The sequence below is a fragment of the Penicillium expansum genome (assembly GCF_000769745.1).
Source record: "Penicillium expansum strain MD-8 chromosome Unknown contig313, whole genome shotgun sequence".
Classification (NCBI taxonomy): Eukaryota; Fungi; Ascomycota; class Eurotiomycetes; order Eurotiales; family Aspergillaceae; genus Penicillium; species Penicillium expansum.
Window position 1 is genome coordinate 85,124 of NW_015971264.1, and position 21,223 is coordinate 106,346.

At 48.4% G+C, this 21,223-nt stretch overlaps 8 protein-coding genes across 8 annotated transcripts; 3 read left to right on the forward strand and 5 right to left on the reverse strand.

Moving 5' to 3' along the window:
- Positions 1 to 140: 140 nt before the first annotated feature.
- Positions 141 to 1,034, forward strand: PEX2_092040 (uncharacterized protein; the record flags this gene model as incomplete). Its single annotated transcript, XM_016746474.1, has 1 exon — positions 141 to 1,034. The coding sequence occupies one exon, from the start codon at positions 141 to 143 to the stop codon at positions 1,032 to 1,034; it is 894 nt and encodes a 297-aa protein (XP_016600190.1).
- A 522-nt stretch (positions 1,035 to 1,556) lies between these two features.
- On the reverse strand, positions 1,557 to 3,920 carry PEX2_092050 (DUF4246 domain-containing protein; the record flags this gene model as incomplete). The annotated part of the gene is made up of 1 exon (XM_016746475.1): positions 1,557 to 3,920. One exon carries the CDS (start codon positions 3,918 to 3,920, stop codon positions 1,557 to 1,559), a length of 2,364 nt encoding a protein of 787 aa, XP_016600191.1.
- A 2,767-nt stretch (positions 3,921 to 6,687) lies between these two features.
- PEX2_092060 (cytochrome P450) lies at positions 6,688 to 8,432 on the reverse strand (the record flags this gene model as incomplete). The annotated part of the gene is made up of 3 exons (XM_016746476.1): positions 6,688 to 7,842; positions 7,903 to 8,175; positions 8,229 to 8,432. 3 exons carry the CDS (start codon positions 8,430 to 8,432, stop codon positions 6,688 to 6,690), a joined length of 1,632 nt encoding a protein of 543 aa, XP_016600192.1.
- Positions 8,433 to 10,243: 1,811 nt separating this feature from the next.
- On the reverse strand, positions 10,244 to 11,551 carry PEX2_092070 (ankyrin repeat protein; the record flags this gene model as incomplete). The annotated part of the gene is made up of 1 exon (XM_016746477.1): positions 10,244 to 11,551. The coding sequence occupies one exon, from the start codon at positions 11,549 to 11,551 to the stop codon at positions 10,244 to 10,246; it is 1,308 nt and encodes a 435-aa protein (XP_016600193.1).
- Positions 11,552 to 12,191: 640 nt separating this feature from the next.
- On the forward strand, positions 12,192 to 13,751 carry PEX2_092080 (uncharacterized protein; the record flags this gene model as incomplete). The annotated part of the gene is made up of 1 exon (XM_016746478.1): positions 12,192 to 13,751. One exon carries the CDS (start codon positions 12,192 to 12,194, stop codon positions 13,749 to 13,751), a length of 1,560 nt encoding a protein of 519 aa, XP_016600194.1.
- Positions 13,752 to 14,336: 585 nt separating this feature from the next.
- On the reverse strand, positions 14,337 to 15,429 carry PEX2_092090 (Short-chain dehydrogenase/reductase SDR; the record flags this gene model as incomplete). The annotated part of the gene is made up of 2 exons (XM_016746479.1): positions 14,337 to 15,016; positions 15,078 to 15,429. The coding sequence occupies 2 exons, from the start codon at positions 15,427 to 15,429 to the stop codon at positions 14,337 to 14,339; spliced, it is 1,032 nt and encodes a 343-aa protein (XP_016600195.1).
- Positions 15,430 to 15,818: 389 nt separating this feature from the next.
- Positions 15,819 to 17,171, reverse strand: PEX2_092100 (uncharacterized protein; the record flags this gene model as incomplete). The annotated part of the gene is made up of 1 exon (XM_016746480.1): positions 15,819 to 17,171. The coding sequence occupies one exon, from the start codon at positions 17,169 to 17,171 to the stop codon at positions 15,819 to 15,821; it is 1,353 nt and encodes a 450-aa protein (XP_016600196.1).
- Positions 17,172 to 18,674: 1,503 nt separating this feature from the next.
- On the forward strand, positions 18,675 to 21,073 carry PEX2_092110 (uncharacterized protein; the record flags this gene model as incomplete). Its single annotated transcript, XM_016746481.1, has 3 exons — positions 18,675 to 18,737; positions 18,799 to 19,225; positions 19,281 to 21,073. The coding sequence occupies 3 exons, from the start codon at positions 18,675 to 18,677 to the stop codon at positions 21,071 to 21,073; spliced, it is 2,283 nt and encodes a 760-aa protein (XP_016600197.1).
- Between the last annotated feature and the right edge of the window lie 150 nt (positions 21,074 to 21,223).

Genomic DNA, 21,223 nt, shown 5'->3' on the forward strand with positions numbered 1-21,223 from the left:
AGTGGGAAGTCACTCCTTATTGTTGTCTCTCATTCTTGTTCCCTAGCCAGTCACTCTTTATCTCACATTCGTTATTGGTTTCGTTGTTCTGAGTACACACTCCCTCGAAGTTTTCTTGTTTAGCTTATGCGCCAGACAAAATGAAGGTGTTCAATCTGCTTCTCCTCTGGTGCTTGGGCTTGGTCACCCACGTACTGGCCAACAACGAAGCTGCTCCCTACGAGCTTTTGCACTACTACTACGTATACAAATTGGAATGGGACACGGGCATTGACAAAACCATCGCCCCGGGCTGTGCCACCGAGTATGGCCACATGTGCTATTTCGACGAATTCGCCAAGTACCTCATGGACGACAATTGGCGAGATGCGTACCGGCCGAGCGCAGCCGATCACACCAAGACCCCAGGCATGGCGGCCGTGAGCAAGTTGTCGAGCAACATACCCCGTTCTGCGCGGTACAAACTGAACTTGCTGCTTCCCCATATCAATGCTGATGCAAAATCCTTCCCCCTCGTCTTCGAGGCGGTTCTCCACGCCGCCAACAATGCTATCGCGCAAGATAACGTGAACAAAGATGATCTGGAACAAGCGGTGGAAATGGCTCAGGAAATCAAGGAGGCCCGCACTCCGGCCGTCTTTGAAATCCAAGAGGCCGCGCTCAAAGCTCGCGTCGGGGAAGAGGCGTTCGAGTTTGTTCAAGTCACGGCGTCCGGGTTCAAGTGGCCGGAGACCTTGGCCGCGATAGATAGCGCGATAGAAGATGGTGATCTCACTGCCGAGAAAGGAGCGACGATGAAAGAGAGTATTCGACTATTCTCTTTGACCTATGAGCATGATATTCTCGCCGGAGAAGTTTCTGATCACAATCATTTAAACATCGTGAAGTCGCTTGCAACTTCTATCACCAGCCTGACACGGGGAATTGAAGAACGGTTCCCCGAGAGTGGTGGCGTTTCTTCGAGCGGGCCATCGAGCGAGTGTGAGAGTGAGTTTAGCTACTCGAGCACTTCCTCATCCTCAGACTCAGACTGAAGTCATACTCATAGGAGGGTGAGGCTTTGGTGAGGCTTTTACTCTGGTTGAGATAGGAGATCATGTCTCTCTACTGGGGCAGTATGTAGCTTGTTTTATCAATATAGCTCTCTCTGCTGATTCTCATTCTGCGCTTGTTATACGTCTCAAATTTATAAAGTTTAGAAGGCTAACTGAGAAAGACTTTTTGTAATACGAGCTTGAGAGAAATATGCAATTTACGAGCGAACTTGAAAGTGCAAAAACGCTGTATTAAGAGGTAACTACTTAGGTCATAATCAAAGCATTTAATCCTTGAGAATTCAACAAGCCAACAAGCATTCAACTTGAATTCTGAAATCGTTGTGATATTAATGTATTCAGATGTATAAAATACCAATATCATAAAGTATACTGCGAAAAAAATGAGTTATGGTGCACTGGCCGTTGGAGACTGCCGTAGTATCTATGTAAACATCACTCTTAAATAGAATTTCCTCTCCGGCCCCCGACAAACCTTCTAGTGCCCCCGATCGTATATATTCAACAATTGAAGTACGGATACTCCATTCTATTTATCCTGACCAAGTTGTTCCAACGATGCTCTTTCAAAAACGCGTGGCGGTGCCGCCGGGCTTCCGGCAACCCCATAGGCCAGTTGCCTGTGTTTTTCATGATCTCATCAATCATCTCTTGGGGTAGACCGGCAGTTCTCAGGTCCTCACCTACCGCTTGTGACCACCAGTGATGCTGCTGCGGGGGCACATTGCGGGTGGAGCAGACACGATAGTGAGGGTCAACCAGATACAACGTGATGGAACGATAATGCCCCGGGCGGCTCGGATCAGCCAGGGAGAAGGGCTCAGCGCGGTGCTCTACAAGGTTGGGAAATGCGATCAAACGCCCTTCCGAGACCGAAATTGCACCTATATTCTGCCATGTCCTCACTGCGTGGTTATCTGTGTCCAGGTCCCAGCCATCATATCCCAGGATCTTCGCCAATTCATTGGAATCTGAGCCGTGTTTCCCATATCGATGGGCCGGCTTCAATCGGGGATGCCACATTTGCCCTTTCTCTTTATCCTCCCTATATCGATAAAAGCTTTCATGTAGCTTGGTATTCTGACGGAAGGCGATCTGGGCTTCGGTGATATTGTCGATGTCGTATGCAAAGACGGCGACAGCTACCACGTGCTCGTTGAGCTGGCCTTCCATGTGCCATTCCGTTCCTTTGTAGTCCTGGGTGCCAGGGGCAAGCTCGATGTTCTCCATGTTTACAATTATTTGCAGTCCTTGCGAACGGAAAGTGTCCTGCAGCCGAATCGTATAGGGTTTGTGGGGAGGCGTGACTGGCTTGTATGGAATTTTGCCCCAATCCTTCCGCTCGCGGACGAGATCAACCACGGCTCTCTCATTGTGGCGCCCAGTTTTCCACTCTTCGTAAGAAAACGCGGTCCCTGGCTCTGGGTGACGGAAGCGCAGCAGCCGCTTGACCTTGTGTTCGATCTCATACCAGATGTGTTGCTGCCAGTCCTCCCGGGCAGGAACGGGAGTGGTCGATCCATCCTCGGGGAGCTCAAGATACTCCTTTGCGCGTTGCCAGAGGTTTGAATCTGGGGGCGGCAACTCCTTGTCTTCGTTTCCCTCCACGTCTGGAAAGCATTCCAGCTTTTCTTGCGCCTTTCGGTGCCTTTTGCGGCCCTCGTCCGTGTTGTCTTCCGCACTGCTCAAGAGCGCTTCTCGGGCTCTGCGGTACATCTCTTTTCTCGCCTTCGTTGGAACCCGGAAGGCGAGAAGCCATTCGGGAAGCTCATTCTCCCATTCTACCCCATACGTAATGATCCGTAGCGGCACTGGCCCCAGCTGGCCTTGATTCAGGATGTCGCTCCAGCCGCGCTGTCCCTGCACCAGACAGTCGTTCCACAACGGGATCACCCGGCCCACCAGCGTTTCGATTGAACGGTAGAGGTCCTGGTGCATCGGGTGTAGATTGTTGATATATGAGGCGAGGCGCACCTTCGTCGACTCTGCATCCCCGACAAACTCCACTTCACACGGCAGGGCCTGATAATTTGTGCTCCACCGGTAGTGAGGCGCTGTTTTGTAGTCGGCTCTCACCCACAGAAGCAGTTTCTGCCACCTCCCGATCTGACTCTGGACATCTGCCGAATCTGTTCTCTTGTCTATATGAGTCGGTGCAAGGGTGGTTGCTCTTTTATATGCGCCCAGCACATTTTCTATCTCCACTCGACCCCCATCGGCCAAAACCAAGCTCTGCCCATAGACTAGTGGAAACAAGTTCGGATCGACGATACTTAGTGTAGACTTTGACCGCCAATCCAACAAGCTGGATTTCATGAGGGTCCGGAGCACCGGTAATACCGCACGTTGGAACTCATCAGCCAGCTCCCCCGTTCCAAGCGCAGGAACATGATCAGACTTGCAAAAGCAGGACCCAGTGTCCAGCACCCGGATATGTCTTTTCTGACGATATTCGACGGCCTTATCGCGCAGTTCCCGCACGCACCAGACCCAAGCCCGGTCACTCAGCAGGGGATTCATCTCGATGGAGGCGGTGCTGTCTTGCCGCCAGCGCGACACGACCACACCATTGAAGACGTCAACATGCCAGTTCGGGAGGTCAGTCACACGGTTCATTACTGTGGTCATGGTCAGCTCACGTGCCGTAACGGCGGGCGCCTGACGCCACTCTTTGTTTCCGTGGGCGAAGCGCGCCTCGGACGGGAGCTCATAATCCAGAGGGATAGCGCCGAACCCGGGGACGCGGAGCGGGCCGTCGCCGCTGTTGTCAAAGGCGATGATGGTGGGCTGGTTGGTGAGCCTGTCGCCATCATCCGTAGGAGAAGGAGAGTCATCGTCAACGGGAGAAGGAGGATCATCGTCCATCTTGGGAGGGTGAAGAATAGCTCTTGTTAACTGAAATAAGATCAAGGGGGGTGAGATGGTGAGATGAGGAAAGTGGGGGATGGGTGCCTTATGGCACTTTAGCCCTCGTCCCTGAGCCAGCTGGATTTAGTTGAAATCCCTTGAGAGTAGTGTCAAATTAGCGGACCCGCCGTTCCGCGAGTTAGTGGAGATGTAGTTGGCTAGCATAAAATGCGAAGCATTGACCGGGCCGAAACACCATTCTCTTATCACATCCACCTTTAGGGGTAGTGCGCCCCACTGGTGGGCGCCTCCGGTCAACATTTCACCCGACTGAGACACAGCCACCCAGGGGATACAATACGCCCACGCAATGACCGGCGAGAAGAAAAAAGCCCCCCTCCCCCCCCTCCATCTCTATATTCAGCTCAGGGAAAGAATTTCTTCAAAGCGGAACCTAGGCTCTCGCCAATCAAAAAGGCACATAGAGATCCAAAGACGAAATAGCTAGGAAAAGAAACGCATCACTTTGAAACGAGCAAATTCATTTACCTATATGCTACAGTGTTGGTATCGCTTGAAGCGGGTCAAGGGAGAAATGCTATAGATGAAAGACACTAGCAACAACACTTGACTCAACAGTGACAGAGCGAAAGCGACAGAGACAGCTCGAAAGACATTAGCAACCGACGCCACTAGCGGAGCTGCTATTCAGATTTCCCGTGGAGGGCGGATTGGGAGGTTAATTCGGGGTTGTTCGGCTAACAAATTCGTTGACGTGACATGTGCCACGTAAGTGTACGCCCCGTCATTAGGTAGCTTCAATCACATTTCAACTGGGATGGAGAATAGAAGCAATGAGAGAACCGGTGTATAATCCCTCAACTTTGATGGAGCCTGGCTTCATGCAGGCGAAGGCCTGCGAAGACCAGTTTTTCCAGAAATCGATATCCAGGGCGCGCAGATCGTTGATGCCATCAATGTTCACACTTAGGAGGATCCTCAGCTCGTTCGTTACCGCAGCTTGTGATGGGCGCGTGGCATGACGGATCTGATTCCCTATATTTACACCTTCTGTGTTGGGTTTGCAGACATAGACAGGAGAAGCCGATATATTTCTTCGTCGAGGGCTCCATACAAGCGTCCTGTGGCAAGTGTACTGTTTTGACCGCTCATTTCGTTCAAAGTATCGATAAAGGCTCGATTGAATGACAAGTCATGGTTGGCTGCGGTATGAGCATCCTATCCAGCGCATCCACAAACTCTGACCCTAGGCATGACCGAACACACTAGACACCACAAAACAAGTGTCAAATATGTAGCATACGGAACCAGGGTATAGGTCGAGGTTCAGCCGTACAGCCCACTAGTCTAGCAGGGGACCCGGGATAATACGGGTTCCACTGAGTATCGATATGAGTATATGACTCATAAGGTAAATGACCGAATGGTCAAACGTAGACTTCGGTGTGACTACTTGCGTGAGATACCATGTCTCTTTCCAGGATCACATGAGTGTCCAGAATGCACATAGATTCGCAGTGTGTTGTCGGCGGCGAAATTATCCGCATGATCCAGCAAGTGCTAAATGAGGGCTGAATGGGAATTTGGATTCTGGATGACCGGAATCTCGAACGATGAGGTTTGAAATCCGTACTGGTCTCGGAAAACCTGGAGAAGTTCTCTCTTCAAAGGGACCACATTGAGATTTTTCATTCGCCCGGTGGAATGCTACCACGGATACCCGATCGTAAAATCGTACGGTTGACGATTCATCATGGGCTTGGCGGAGATCATATTGAAACTGCGGGACCAGTCTGGCCCGCTGGGTTCGGGTGAGGACCCCTGCAAAAGCGTGGGTTGGCCTTGGCGTGGGGCCAGTGGGGGCAGAAGGATTCATCGTGTTTTGATCACTTCGAAATTGCAACCTTTAGTGCTTGTCTGAGTCGATACCGGATACTTGAAATGAAACAGGCTGAAATTCCAGTGGACAGTATTTGGGATAACAGATGAGTGGAATTCAGGAAATATTTCTTGGGGGAAAGAGAGGTGGGGAAGTACGGTAGGTTTTAGAGTCCATCACGTCGACCCGCATATACATTGGTCACTGCCCTTTTTGCTGCATTGCTCATATTCAATTAGCTCATTTAGGATAGGGCGTCAAAGATCATTCAAAAAGAGCGTTAAAAAGACTACTCAAAAGACTATTCAATAGACAATTAAAAAAGAGTTTGAAAGAGGGAGGTTTACTCGTGTACGAGGGAACTAAGTGCTATTAAGCCACATACTCAAATATAGGATATATCTCTGATATTACTTATTGTTTTATTCCATCTCGATATGACATTGGGAAGGCTATAGGCGAAAGCTTACAGCCATAATAGCCAGTGCTCAGCTGCTAGTGGTTGACGCGATGGACTCTAAAACTTGCCGTAGGGGCTGTACCCCAGACGATGATTAGGCTATATCCAGTAGGCAAGCCTTTGGATTATGTGTTCACAGGCGTGCTGGATTCTACTCAGTGATCAAAAAGTGGCAGGGGGCGCCCAGGTGAGGGCTGAAGCGTAAAGAGAAAGATCTTGAGTGCCAGACATTATTCGGTACATATGCAGGGGTCGAGGAATTCATAGTATTTCTAATACAGATTACATATAAATGAACTCTCGAGGCTAGTATTCACTACAGCATTTGATAGATCGCTTTGAATGACGTTAAGACAACCACCCAAAAGACAAGCAATATATACTGCAAGGACCACCTTCAACCAACACACAGATTTGATTCACATCTACCACCCCTCCAGTGGCGTAAGCAAGGCAAGCACTCCATCTTTAGGTGATACAGTAGCCCCCTCCCGAATCTCCAACTTAGCATCAGGGAACTTCAACTCTATGTGAAACCGACCGACAGTAGCGGCAAGCAAGCAAGCAAGCTCCGCCTTCGCAAAACCCTGCCCAATGCACGCACGTGGACCATGCAAGAAAGTCAAAAAGGCATAATTATTGACCGCACCGCCGGTATTAGCCTTACCAGGACCCATAAAGCGTTCCGGGTTGAACTCGTTCGCGTCTGGTCCCCACAGCTCTTCCAACCGGTTGGTGACCTGTGGAGAGAGTGTGAGCAGCGTATCTTTGGGAATGTGCATGCCTGCAAGAGTCGTGTCACGAGCTGCCCTGCGTATGGTTACCGGCACAGAGGGATGGAAGCGGAGGACCTCGTTGCACACTGCATTCAGGTAGGGCAGGCTATCGACTGCGGCTGCAGAAATTGGATTCGGATCGTCAAGAGAGGGAAGATTGCCGCGGATTTCATCCCGCAGGCGAGTTTGGACGTTGGGATTCTTGCAGAGTGCGTAAACTGCCCACTGTAATGCTGAGGCAGTTGTCTCGTGGCCTGCGCCTAGGAAAGTCATGGATTGGTCGACGAGGTTTTCTTCGTCAAAAGTGCCGCTGCTTAGTGCAACGGAAATAATGTCAATGCCAGTTTCGGCTTTTGGGTCCTCCATCTTTGCCTTCTTCTGTCGGATCATTTGCCGTGCAACGTTACGGATGAGCTCGCCACTTTGCTTGATATCTTTGTTGCGTTTTGTCGGCAACGAGTGGATCCATGTTGGATTACCGAATAGCATGCTTACCACGAAAAGGAATTTCATCATGGGGGGCGGCGGAGACGTGACTTTGCGGTATGCTTGGTTGAGGGTGTTATCGGGATCACGGAGAGAGTCGAAGTCATGGTCCATGCCGGCGACACCGATGATGTCCAAGGTTGCTCGAGTGGCCCAGTTACTGATTTGGACTGTGTTGTCGTTATCGCCATTGGCCTTTCTGCTCTCTAGGTCTTTTTCAATCATCTTGACCATTTCTGTACTCTTGTCCCAAAAGACTGGGTAGAGGTTCTTGATGTGACGATAGGCGAAGGCTGGCAGGAGATTCTTGCGTTGTATCTAGTGGAGATATTGTAAGTTTGAATCTATGTTGAGTGGTAATTGAAGGGCCAAATTTACCTTGTGCTCTTCACCTTCAGCAAGTAGGATTCCATCTCCGGTGATACGCCGCAAGCTCTGCCGAACCAATTCGGGTTTTTCAAAGTCGTAAACTTTCGTAACAAGAAGCTCACCCAGGGCTTTCGGGCCTGTCACAACCAGCCTTTCGAGGTTTGCGACCATATAGTACCGGATGATATCTTGATTGGGCTTGTTCAGGGCCAACTCCCGTAGCTGTGGATAGGGAGTCTCGAGCAGGAAACTCGGAGAATTACCCCTAAGCCAGCTTCGATTCTAGATACTGTTAGGCACAGTTATTGAATATATAGGAATGATAGCTGGCCTACCGCAGGTGAATATATGTGTTTCAATGGAGTGAAATAATCGGGATACAACACAAGACAATAAACAATCCTCGACACAGTAATGATCCCAAAAATAACAGCGCCCGTCACAATCCTGGAATCGAAAATAGCATATTCCGGCTTGAGGTATATTCCGGCGGCGAGACCAAAATATAGAATGGTGGAGCTGTCGCTGATGTGTCCCATTGCTAGGATTTTCCGGAGGATCCGCGGGATATAGATTTTGTGATTTGATGGCTCAAATCTCACATGGAGCAAAGAAGGTAGGTGAGGACCTTTCTGCGTATCAAATATTCTCTCAGTTTCAATTAGGTTTCCAGTAACACTAGTGGAGAGCCTAGTGTGGGTGTAGAAGAGATGACAAAGTGTTTGGCTCTCGTTGGTTCAAGTGAGACCTCTGTATCGTATACGGAGTAACTCGTTCAATTTTAGAGATAGCAATGCACACTGGAAAGAATGTGGATGATATTTGCAGAGGTGAGATGAGTTTGATTCGAAAAAAAATCCGCAAGGGATGATACAGGATGAATCTCTTTTAGATGGTTGCCTGGGAGTGACATATGACAAGTGCGGAGGTTGCAAACATATTAAATTTTAGCAACAACAACCTTTGTACTATTCCCTTGATCTAGACTAAAAGGAGAATTTCAGTGGAGTCAAACATTGTTTTTCTTGATCTTTTAGTACGGAGTAAGGGATTCCAACTTAGCCCCTCGCAATCAATACCGGATTGAGCAACACTGGATCCGCGAACAGGTCCCATCTTCCATGACATGTCGACTTATACGGAGTACATTAGCATATAATAACCCTGGGAAATTGTGTCGAGCATATAAATTTACATTATTCGAGTGTCAGCTTGCATTCTAAAGTTAGATACCTACCTAGGTATGGAGGGATCGAGGCAGGTGTTATGATTACGTCATTAGATTGTCCCGATGTTCCTCCCTCGTCAGACAGCGATAGCCATGCCAAGGAAGCGTCGTTTGAAAATTTTACCCCTGATTTCAACATCGTGCGATGATGGACTTGCCTCGTCCAACTTTCCGCCAAGTTCAGCCTTCCTCAATACGCAGGCATAACTGATGAAATGAAAAGCATTGTTGCGAAAAATTGTCTTTATGATGCGTTTTACAAGAGATGGCATCTAAAGGCTAAAGACGTGGAAAGCTTTTGAGGATTTGACGTTAACATTATTGAACCTTTTCGACGGAATCGACGGAATCGACGGAATCAATTTGAGGGAAAGGTAAACACATGTCCGTCACAGACCTTCATAGGAACCGGGTGATTTTTTCACCTACCTCTGGGTCATTAAGACTGAGCTTAAGAAACAATTCGAACCACGTTCCCAAAAAAGAACCATCCCTTACATTTCTCATTAAACCGGACCTAGACCTCCAATAAAAACGGAGCATATAGATGCTGCCCAGAAACGAAAAAGCCCATTGTGTTTTGTTCAAGCTACAAATTACCAGGTACCTATTGTAGTGGGGGACCATGCCTCCCACTACGTATTGACCTTACCTGTCCTGTCTTTACGAAGCGATTTTATTATGTAATCTTGGGGAACCGGGGGATACAAGTAGTAGGAAGGGACATATTGAATAAAACACACCTCTACCCCTCTCTGAATTGACCTCTTGGACTGCATGTCCTGGTTCCCTTGTAGGCAGAGTCGAGTATGAAACTGAACTGCGAGTGCTGAATCGACCCGTATGCCTCAGAGCATACAGCCTTGAGCGTTCCCCTCTTCACTATTTACCAAAATGCTAGAGGTAGTGGGTGCAGGAAAGAATTACATATCTAGTCTGTGTTTGTCAAGCCACCTTCGAGAATGAGTGTGGACTGGGTGCCATAAGGTTTCGCTTTCTTTGACTTCTCCCTGCTCATTGTATCTAGAAGAGTAATAAGGAACGGAAGTTTAGGACTGGTAGCATCGATATCGTATGCATTATAGGTAGTTGGGTCCAGTATTTGAAGATGCGCTCTAACTACTATAACTGGGAGATTTGTGCCTTGGCTTTAGTAAGTAGTTCCACAATGTCACTGTGACCGGATTTTTCTGCGCGCCAGAGAGCTTCATAGCCTTCCTTTTGACCAGGCTGAGGGTTGATATCGGCTTTGTTGTTGAGAAGTAGTTCTACTATCTCTGTATGACCGGCGCCTGCTGCGCCTTGAAGAGCTGTATAGCCACTGATGCTAGTTTGAGCGTTGACTTCGGCTTGGTTATTGAGAAGTAGTTTTACTATCTCTGTATGACCGGCGCCTGCTGCGCCTTGAAGAGCTGTATAGCCATTAAATCCAGCAGGTTGATCGTTGACTTCGGCTTTGTTGTTAAGAAGTAGTTTTACTATCTCTGTATGACCGGCGACTGCTGCGCTTTGAAGAGCTGTATAGCCTTTAGATTTAGCAGGTTGAGCGTTGACATCGGCTTTGTTGTTGAGAAGTAGTTCTACTATTGCGGTACGACCGGCGCTTGCTGCTGCTTGCATCGTAGACATACGACAACTGTCGGAATATGATCCAACATCCACACCACGCCTAATGAGGCGAATGGTCATGCTCTCAATTCCGTTGAGGGCTGCCCACACCAACGCGTCAATGGCGCGAGTGGCATCGGTAAAGTCATTTTGCCATCCATCGGCTTGCTCCAAGGTGCGGAAAATATGATTCCCATTCGCATTGGTCTTAATCAAACTCTTCGTGATAACCTTTGCCGCACCTGTATGGCTTAACTTTGCCGCTAGGTGAAGACCTGTTTGGCCATCCAAATCGATCGAGGTAAGACTCTGTTTGTTGCATAGATGGCGGACTACTGCAGTGCTCCCATTGACCACTGCTAGGTGTAGAGGGACCTGTCCATTCTGATCTGGAATATCAGACCTGGCTCCCCGGTGTAGCAGTAGTGACACACATTCCTGCCATCCTCGCCATGCCGATCGAGACAAAGGCGTTTGCTTCGAGAAATCTTGAGCATCAACATCAGCACCATGGTCGAGTAACAATTGCATAGTGTCTTTGTAGCCTTTATCTGCGGCCCAGTGTAATGGTGTTCGACCGAAATTATCGCCGCTATTAATCACATCAAGACCCAATTGCTTAACAATCCCTTCCAAATCAGCAGCAGACATTCTCTTATTTTCCACTGCATAATGGATTGCAGTTCTTCCTAGCCAATCCATTAAATTTCCACAGCTGGGATGGATTTGGAGGATCTGCAGAACTTTCTTTGCGTCTCCTGCCCCAGCGGCCACATGCAGAGCGAAAGTTTCGCCCTCGGCGTTCAATGCCAGGTCTGTCATGATGGCCTGGTGTTTGATTCGGAGAGTCTGGTAAAAAGCAAAAGGGAGAGGATTCTTCGTTGGGAAGTAGGTCTGATTTGACTGAATCACGGGAGAAATCGTGTAGGAGTACAGGTCTTTATCTCTGTCAAAAGTTATACTAAGCAATTATCACCAAGGAAAAAGAAATGAGCGAGATATTAATAAAATGCGAAGGGAATGAGATTCCCATGAAACTGGGTTAAGCGCTGGCCCCGGGCCCCCTGCTTTGCCACGACACTTAGAATCTAACTGGGGTAATCATGAATCGAGATAAATGAAGTGTATATATAGTTAACCAATCATGTTCTTACGTTGTATATTGCTTTGCTGTTTATTTTGGGGCATTGGCTTTTGAGAGCCATTTCATTGCGGCTGAACCTCGTGACCAAGGTGTTGTTCACAATCTCACCTCTGGGTTTTCGTATCTTTGGCCTCCATTCATTTTATTTCGTTTGAAATTTTCTGTGCTTTTCTTGTTATCTCCTCGCTCCATTCTAAGCAGCAGTTCATGGGACGTATTGTTCCGTACACGAGCAGCACAGCAAGCCCGGTTTATAAAGCTTTGGCGTTTCAAAAAGTCAGAGGCTTGCTACTCTCCAAAAGTCAGAACAAAGATTTCATGGCAGCCAAATTATTGATATTCGGCATTTTCACGCCGGCGCTTCCTGTGGTCGCAAATGAGTCATCGGCCACCGACCATCTTGGGTGGCAGGGCAGCCCCAATCGTCGAGGCACCTGGGATATCATCCTCAGTTGTGGAACAACAATTTTCGCATGCACCTGGAGTATCCAGCATTTGAATGTACCAGCCCCACATGATGGCACCGGGAAAAAGCTTCTACGAAGTTGCCAGTGGATGATTATCACGATTTTGTTTCCCGAGTTTATCATGGCACATGCCTTCTTTGAGCTTTTGATGGCAATCGATGCCACAAAATTGATCGAAGAAAACAGCAAGATGGCAGTGACATATCCATGGCTGATCAGGAGGCTTTTTCTTCGAGGTCATGCGCAAAAGAACGACTCCGAACATTGCAAGGATTATAAAGGACCAGAGTGGACCGTCACGCATTCATATTTTGCCAACATGGGAGGACTTTCCTTCAAGCATATAGACGAGACTGCGGATCAGAAATGCATCCAACTTCCTCTCACTGCGTTTCAATATGCCAAGCATCCTGATCTTTATGCTAGCCCGGAGATTCACGAAGATGACATCAAAGACAAGGGCAAACAGGATTACTTCGCCAAGGCAATTGCTATAGTCCAAATATGCTGGTTGATTTTCTCCCTTATCACTCGAAAGATCCGGGGCTTGCCCTTCTCTCAATTTGAAACGCTCACCTTGGGTCTCGCGGTCTGTGGTATTGCCGTGTATATCACCTACTGGCACAAACCTCAGGGCATTGGTGTCCCAATAAAGCTGACGAAACGAGAAGGCTCCAAAGTGCCCCGATTTTCTAGAACATATGACAGTTTTTGGGATGTTCTTTCGAACTCAAGAAAAAAGAACGGCTCTCAGCAGGTCCACCGCATCAAGAATGACAACATTCCTCTGGCCAAATCAGATAAATGGCATTCAACAATCATTGCGTTGGCTGTGCTATCTGCCGCATTTGGCTGTATTCATATAATTGCGTGGAATTTCGAGTTTCCCTCTGACATAGAGAAGCTCCTTTGGAGAGTCGCAACCGTCATGTCGATTGTAGTCCCTGGACTTGGTTTGATCACCATTCTACTAGCACAATTTACTGCTCAGGATGGTGACCCGCAGGAATTCATGCGCAATTGCCTGAGTGTTCTAAGGGAATTTTCATGGTTTTATCATGATACCGATGCCACCTCGAAGGCAATGATTACCTTGGAAAATATTTACAACAATCCAAGCTCGGAAGACGACAACGTACAGTGTTTATATAAAGTTATTCTTTCCGACGACAAAAACTCTCCACTTGGGCCAGAGATGCTCAAGTTCGTTAAAAAAGAAACCCCTTTTGAGAAACGCAATTCAATCCAGCTGCGGGATAAATTTGAATCTCAATTCGGCTTGCTGGTCGAATTGATGGATGAAGAAGGGCCAAAAAGTTTGATTGATAGCGCAAAGACAAATGTGTTTCCTCGTCGAACCCTGATCCCAAGATGGGTGAACTTTCGGCCATCCTATATGCCACCAACTTGATCTATATTGTGTCTCGACTTATGATCATGGCATTGACTCTCGCCAGCCTTCGATCTATGCCAGAAGGGGTGTATATCACGACATGGACAAATAATCTTCCAGCTATCCAATAGCTTGCAGTACACGGCCTGCGTTGTGGGGCGATTCCACGTAATGTTGATGACGGTGGGCGTCTTGGGATATTGTGGTTTACAATGCATAGATAATAGGTGGATCATTGGATGTACTCTAGGAATTGACAACCCAAGGAAATAGCCCTGGAGGAATATATTAGTGTATTCAAAACAGGAACTTGGAATGAATCACAGAGTAAAGTAATAGTAATATTGATCACACACCATATTAGCCCATTCAGCTTGGATATGATTCTATCTATGCTACTGAAACGCGAAATAAGAAAATCAATGATCGGTATGTAAGCTAACTTTACTCACAACAGTGCAAATGGGAAGAAAGATATTATTTACTCGAAGCTACGACTGACATACCCGCAATATTGTAGGACGACGAATACGAATACATATATCAACGTTGCACACGCTCCCAACTGGAACTCGACAACATCACCAAAACGTACCCCCTGACTCAGACATCCGCTGGCCCTGTAATTCTATCAAACTCACCAACCGTATGCTGCCAAACCTTCTGCGCCATCCCCTGCTCGCGAAGTCCAGCCAGCAACTTCACAACCTTAGGACCAGCATGCTCTCCACTCCAATGAATACTGTAAACCCCACTCCCAACCTTCCCATCTGTCCCACTAGCAACCTCAACCCCCTCGGACAAAGGCACACCAGAGGAAGCCTCCGCCGTCGCATTCAAAAGGGCACGGGGAGGATACTTAGCACTCGTCGCGAAGAAAAGATGTCTCTCCCCGGATTCCCTAATCGGAATATACACCAAGGGCCCGATAATCATGAGTACGATATTCATAATCCAGGCTAGAAAAGTATTCGACTCGCGCCCGATCCCCGTCTTGACTGCGCCGGGGTAGTCGTTAATAAAGGTCACTTCTGGCGCTTGCTTGGCTAGTGTTTCTAGAGCCAAATCGGTCATGGATACAAGATGCCCACGTATCTTCAGCATGGACATCTTCTTTCCTTGAAAATCCGATACATCAATGGGACCGTCATGGCCGCCAGCTAGAACGCTGACGACGCGTCGTAGACTCGTCGCTTGTTTGAGGTTTGGGAGGAGGTTGATGATGAATCTTGTTCGGGCGTAGTATCCAGTTGCAGACATGATATGGAGACCTTCGGATGTATCTATTGGTATCTTATGAGTAAAATTACTATATTTTTTGTGGGTGATGTCGGAATTTCCTACCTTCTCCGGACCGAATAGTTCCACAGCTAAGGAAGAGGATGTTGATGGTCTTTTCTTTACTTTGAATTTCACGACAGACCGCGTCGACGTTTTTGATCAAACTGACATCTGCTTTGATGAATTCAAATTCTCCCTCTGGGTTCAGCTGTCGGCATTCGGCTGTGATGCGCGCTGCGGCTTCTTGCGAGCGGCCGACGAAGTACGCGCGAGGTGATCGGGTTGAGCGTGCGAACTCTTTCAAGGCTGCTTCGCCGATGCCATTTGTTGCGCCTACGAAGACGGCCACAAGACCCGCTGGCAGTGTGCTGGCGATTTGGGCATTTGAGGACTGGACGTCTGGTAGAGACACCATTTTGGATGTTTATGGTAGTGAAAGGACTTGAATATTGTTGGGCATCGAAGTGTCTGTCGTCGATTATGGAAATCAATTGAGGGTTCAATTCCATGTATTTATATTGCATGGATATTTCTCGTATTGCGCTATGTTCCGTGTTCGGTGCATCTATGGGCCGTCTCGGACGGACGACGGACTTAAGCCGGAGGAATGACACCGCCCAGGTATTTTAACTTTAGAGTGAGAAGAAAAGCGTTGTTCGGCCGTTTTTGATTGAAACATAAGGATATAATTAAGTAGAGATTCATTTAGAAAAAAAAAATAGCTGGACGTTTATCCAGCCTAGACCTCTAAGGATCCGTCTGGAGCGGATGAAAATGATATATATAGTCCCACCCTAGAATACCTCATACATTATTTTGAATCTTGCTATATTCAGGCAGAGCCCATTCCACCATCCATTCTGACTCCAGAATTTGCTTGGTAGTGGGACGATCCTCGGGTCTGAATGAGAGCATCTGCCGTAGCATGTCGGAGATAGCGTCCCTCTCCTTTTTATCAAACGACGGGATTCCCTTTTTACGCCTGGGCTGTTCCACACTATCCTCAAACCGATCGTCCCAAGATCGGAAATATTCCCGATTTATTGGCGTACCATCCTCAGTAGATTTATCATATCGCGCATCCCACTTGCTCCACCATTCAGGTGGCAAAACACCAAGAGTATCGACATGCTCACAGGTCATATCGTTCTCAGTCGCGAAAAATCCTTCAAACAATGGCCGTTGAGCGATGATAGACCATATGGTACAGGCAAGAGTCCAGATATCTGATGAGCAAGATAGGGGTTTATTTGGTTCAAATCGAGCCTCGGGGGGTCGGATGACAAGGGGGGTTCGAGATTCGTATTTCAGTTCATTTGAGGGTGAAAAGGCTTCGCCAAAGTCTATAAGCAAAATCCTGGCTTCTGCAAGTGTGATTTTCTCACTCGCTTCCCCTAGCCACATGGGTGTAACACCGTGGGATGGGACACCAGGAGGAAGCGAATTGCCATTTAGATTGCCATCTAGACGAACGACAGACTGTAGTTCTGGTGTTCCATATTTCTCATGTAATTGTTCGAATGAGAGCTGGTCAAAATTAGGCGGAGCTTTCAGAAGAATGTTGCCTAGGTGAACGTCCCCATGGACAATTCCTTGGGCATGCACATAATCCACAACAAGGACAAGTTGGGCGGCTAATGACCGGGCAACGTCAAGCTGGAATAATCGATACCACGAACCATCTTTTGCACCGGAGAGACTAACCCTCGCCGCCGCTGTAACATAGCAAGCATGACTGCCATTGGGGCCGTGAATGGTAAACCTATCTAGAATCGAAGAGATCATCGTCTTTCCTAGATCGTTGACTAGAGAAGAACGAGGAAGACTGAGAGTGGATATAATGTCCACTTCCTTTGGGTTTGAGTTTGCTGTACAAACTTTCATTGCAACATATTTATTGGATTGTTCATCACGGGCCAGCCATGTAGTTGAATAAGACCCATGTCCCAACTTATCAGCAACTCCATATCGACTGTGAAAGTGATCTCCGATTTGTATGGGGTGATACCCCCCTGGTCGATAGTTCTCGAATCTTTCGACTCCCTCAAGAGGCTCATATAGGAAACGGGCATCATCATCATCATCATCATCATCGGTATTCGTTGAGTTGAATGCGGTGAGAGTGAACGTGCGGCGGGGTTGGTTGTGATGAAGCATTGGTATGCGCACCTTACGAGGGATAGGAGAATGAGTTCGGGGAAATAATTCATGTGGGCGCAACGACCGAATGGCCATCGACAACAGTTTACCCATCGCCTATAATGTGGAGAAGTTGAACAACAGTACGTTCGATAAACTGGTGAAAATATGTCACTCGGCGCGAGATGAATGTTGATGAAATATAACGCGAAACGCGCTGGAACAGCTTTGGGGGTTGCCTTTCGATATTGGGATTGCTGCCGAACAGGTAAAATAAGGTCATTAGACAGCTCCAACATTGAATGTTTTATCTCGGTAATGTTGTACTTGGGTACGGAGTACTAAGAATGGGGATATTACACACTTAATGTACGGGGGAGGCGCCATCAGTGCTTATCGAGGCGTGATGGGGGTCCCCGGTCTTGGCGTTAACGTCTGAACCGTGGAACGAACAAGCTCTTTCCAAGGTTACAGATAGTCATGTGATGTCTAAAATGGGCAGTGACACCTGAGGTATCAACATGTTTATTTACTTTCTGAGACAGTAACTAGTTGGATATCCCACATAAAATAATTAAACAATATAGTGTCGTAAGGCCACGTTTGGAATTGTATCATCAAATTGTGTAGCGCCCGGAGTGAATCAGTGCTTAGGTACATGGACCGGACCCTCCCCTGGCGTGTGCTGATGGCCAGTGAGCATTCAGAATGGATAGTGTCAGAGGACCCATCTTCCTTATCTGTCTCAGGGTTTTAGTGGGCCAGTGTTCTCTCCGAAGAATTGTTGCTCTAAGAATAGGTGTCAATAGTTTCAGGGCTATTGATGAAGGTAGCCTAGGATATTCCCAATTTAGAACATAAAAAAGAACAAAAGAACAAAAAGAGATGAACATATATGAAAAGAAGACAGACCCTGTCAGCCCTAAACAGAAAACCCGCTCGTGCCTGTAACTTCCCGCATCTCCACCTCTACCGAACTCCTCCCCTTCTCCCCTCAAATGTGTTTCACTTCCCCTTTCTCAACCTCCATTGTGTCACTCATTTTTTTTTTCAGCCTCCAAGCTCGAGGTTGAGGTTGCCACACTCATTCAACTCTATCACCACCTATTTCCACTGATGATTGCGCATTCTTTCTCCACGTCGTGCCCCCTTTCTTGGCGAGAGATCGGCGGTCTTCAATGAAAGTCCGTCTATTGTCGCTTTGAATACCCCAATGCGCAACTGAAATACCAACGTTTCATTGTGATCATATACACGTGGCTTGCAGCCCTCGATACCTGACACCGCGATCAACCTCCCCCCTTGCCTTCCGCAGGTATGCGCCATTCGCGCGGTTAATATACCATCATCTCCCTCATTGCGACTGACCTTTGCCTCTCTCTATTTGTTATACCTGTTTCTATTCTCAATCACGACTTTGCCCGGCTGGACCGAGGAAGTTGACCTTTGATCGTTAGCGATCGCGCCATTCTTTCCAATCCTCTGTGATCACCTCCTGGCGGGACCAGGTCAATTGACACAATGCTCTGTGGTGGAGACCGTGAGAAGGGGGATGTAGCGATGGAGGAGAAATGGGACTACGTGGTAGGTCTACACGGTGATATTGATGTATGGGTGGCTGGCATACTGATAATTATTCACCCAGAACTTGGACGACTTTAAATCCGAGTCTTGCTTGACACCCTTCTCATATTTCTTCTTATGGGTGTTCTTGTTTATCTCAATTGCAGTCTATGGCGTTGATACATTCACTGCAATCAACTTGCTGGCTTTCTCTCGATGGTCTGGCCGAGTCGAACCCGCTATTCCCTTCAACATCTCCCGCTGGATCTTCGCCGCCTGTATTATTGCCTCATTCGTTATTTTGGTCTACCGATGGATACATGCTATCGGTGCCATTCGCTCGGGTAGTATTACTCGCAGTTTTCTGGACCCGCTGGCTGTGCGCATTCAGAGTATTCGCTTCGGCCAGCGGGGTCGTGGATACAGGCGATTCCTTGTCTTTGCTGAATTAACCAAAGACAGGAAAGCAGCAGAATATGTTGCTCTTTATGCATATTTCTCTTTCCAGTGTAAGTATCTTACTATACCCTCAATGATCTTAGAAATTGTTAACAAAGTTTCTAGCGTGGATGATCACGATCTTCGCAGATGGCCCGCGCCAAGTTATCAATGCCATCACTCTCTATTCAGTCATGCAAATGGACCTCATTCCCGGAGGAGCGAATGCAGCCCACGACGATGGAAGTTCCTCAGTTGCTCAATTTTTCAACAACGTGAAGATTTTGGCCGAGGAAAACACCCTTCAAGCTGTGGTCTTGTTTGGTATGCTTTTCACCCTGATCGTTTGGGTCCTATCGGTTCTCAGGTTGATCTCGGCGATCGCACTTTATTTAATCTTTCTCTTCCACCACATCCCAGCGGAAGACGGTACTCTTTCAAGGTACTGCCTCCGAAAGGTTGGTCAACGTCTGAAGCGCATCGTGCACCGCAAGAACAACAAGGCACTGGCAAAGGGGCTCAAATTGCAGAACCGAGCACCCACTAAGCCAATGCTGGACACAGATTCGAACCCGACTCTGCCGTCTCTCGCCGGAGATAAGGTCCCCGCAGTGCCTTCGTTGTCGCGAAGTACCACACAGACTACTCTGCCGCCTTACTCGCAATCGACCTCGACAGCGCCGGCGCAAAACCCGACACTACCGAATCTAGATTTCGATGCCAAACCAAAACTGGCTCGAACCGGAACTTCGTCTTCAGCAATGTCCGAGTCCGCTTCACTGACAGGCAATGCAGCTGGAATGGGATATACTCCTCTTGATGGCCAGAATCCGACGCTTCCGACACTTCCCCCGGTCCCTCCCCTACCGGCTACCGTTCCATCACGGATGGCCACCCCTCACTCTCGAGCGGCTCCTGCACCATATGGCAATGGTGATCGTAATACTCCGGGCCCTGGATATCGCAACCTGACTGATAACTCTGATTCTCAGCCATATCAGAGCCACACCCCAGCACCTGATTATTCTTCGGCTGACATGCATGCTTCCGATGATTACGATGATTTCAACCGTGACCACGCGCCTGCGCACTACGACCCCTACGGTCCTCCGAGGGGTACATACGGCGGAGAGGACGAATACGGAGCAGGATACGAAACTCCGGATGGCCGGAGAGGGGCGCCTCGCGCGCAGCAAGATTACTACCCACAGGATCCATATTCAACAAGATCCTACACGCCGGCTAGCACTGGTGGGACGCCTGCTCCTTATCGGACCAACACCCCAGCAAACACCGGTGGCACTCCTGCTCCCTATCAATACAACAATCCGGCGAGCACTGATGGGACGCCTGCTCCTTATCGAAACTACACTCCGGCAAGCACTGGTGGCACTCCTGCTCCCTATCAATACAACAATCCGGCGAGCACTGATGGGACGCCTGCTCCTTATCGAAACTACACTCCGGCAAGCACTGGTGGCACTCCTGCTCCCTATCAATACAACAATCCGGCGAGCACTGATGGGACGCCTGCTCCCTATCGGACCTACACTCCGGCAAACACCGGTGGCACTCCTGCTCCCTATCAATACAACAACCCGGCAGGTACTGGCGAGACTCCTGCTCCATATCGGACCAACGCCCCTGCAAGCTACCAACCCACAACTCCCCCACAAGCAGCCGCATATGGACAGCCTCCACCAAGGACGTACACTCCAGCGAACTCAGCAACTCCTGCCCCTCAAAATGGTGGCTATGCAGCTTTCAACCCATCAATGGCCCATAACACACCCCAGCCTCGATCCCAAGGGCCTCCCGATCCGTCCAGCTATACGCGAGCAAACACCGCTTCCCCCTCGGTCATGCATCGCGCTCCACCAGGGCACACATTCAATCGCGCAAATACTCACCAGTATTAATAAGGCTCACCCCCGCAGCTTTCATTTGAAGGCCATGAGACCTTATTATGATGAAAACCAGGAGCTGGCTCTCCTGTGGTTGATGACCGGTCCACTCGCTAATACTGATCACGACCAACGAACCCCTGGAGATCTTGTACATACCCCTGC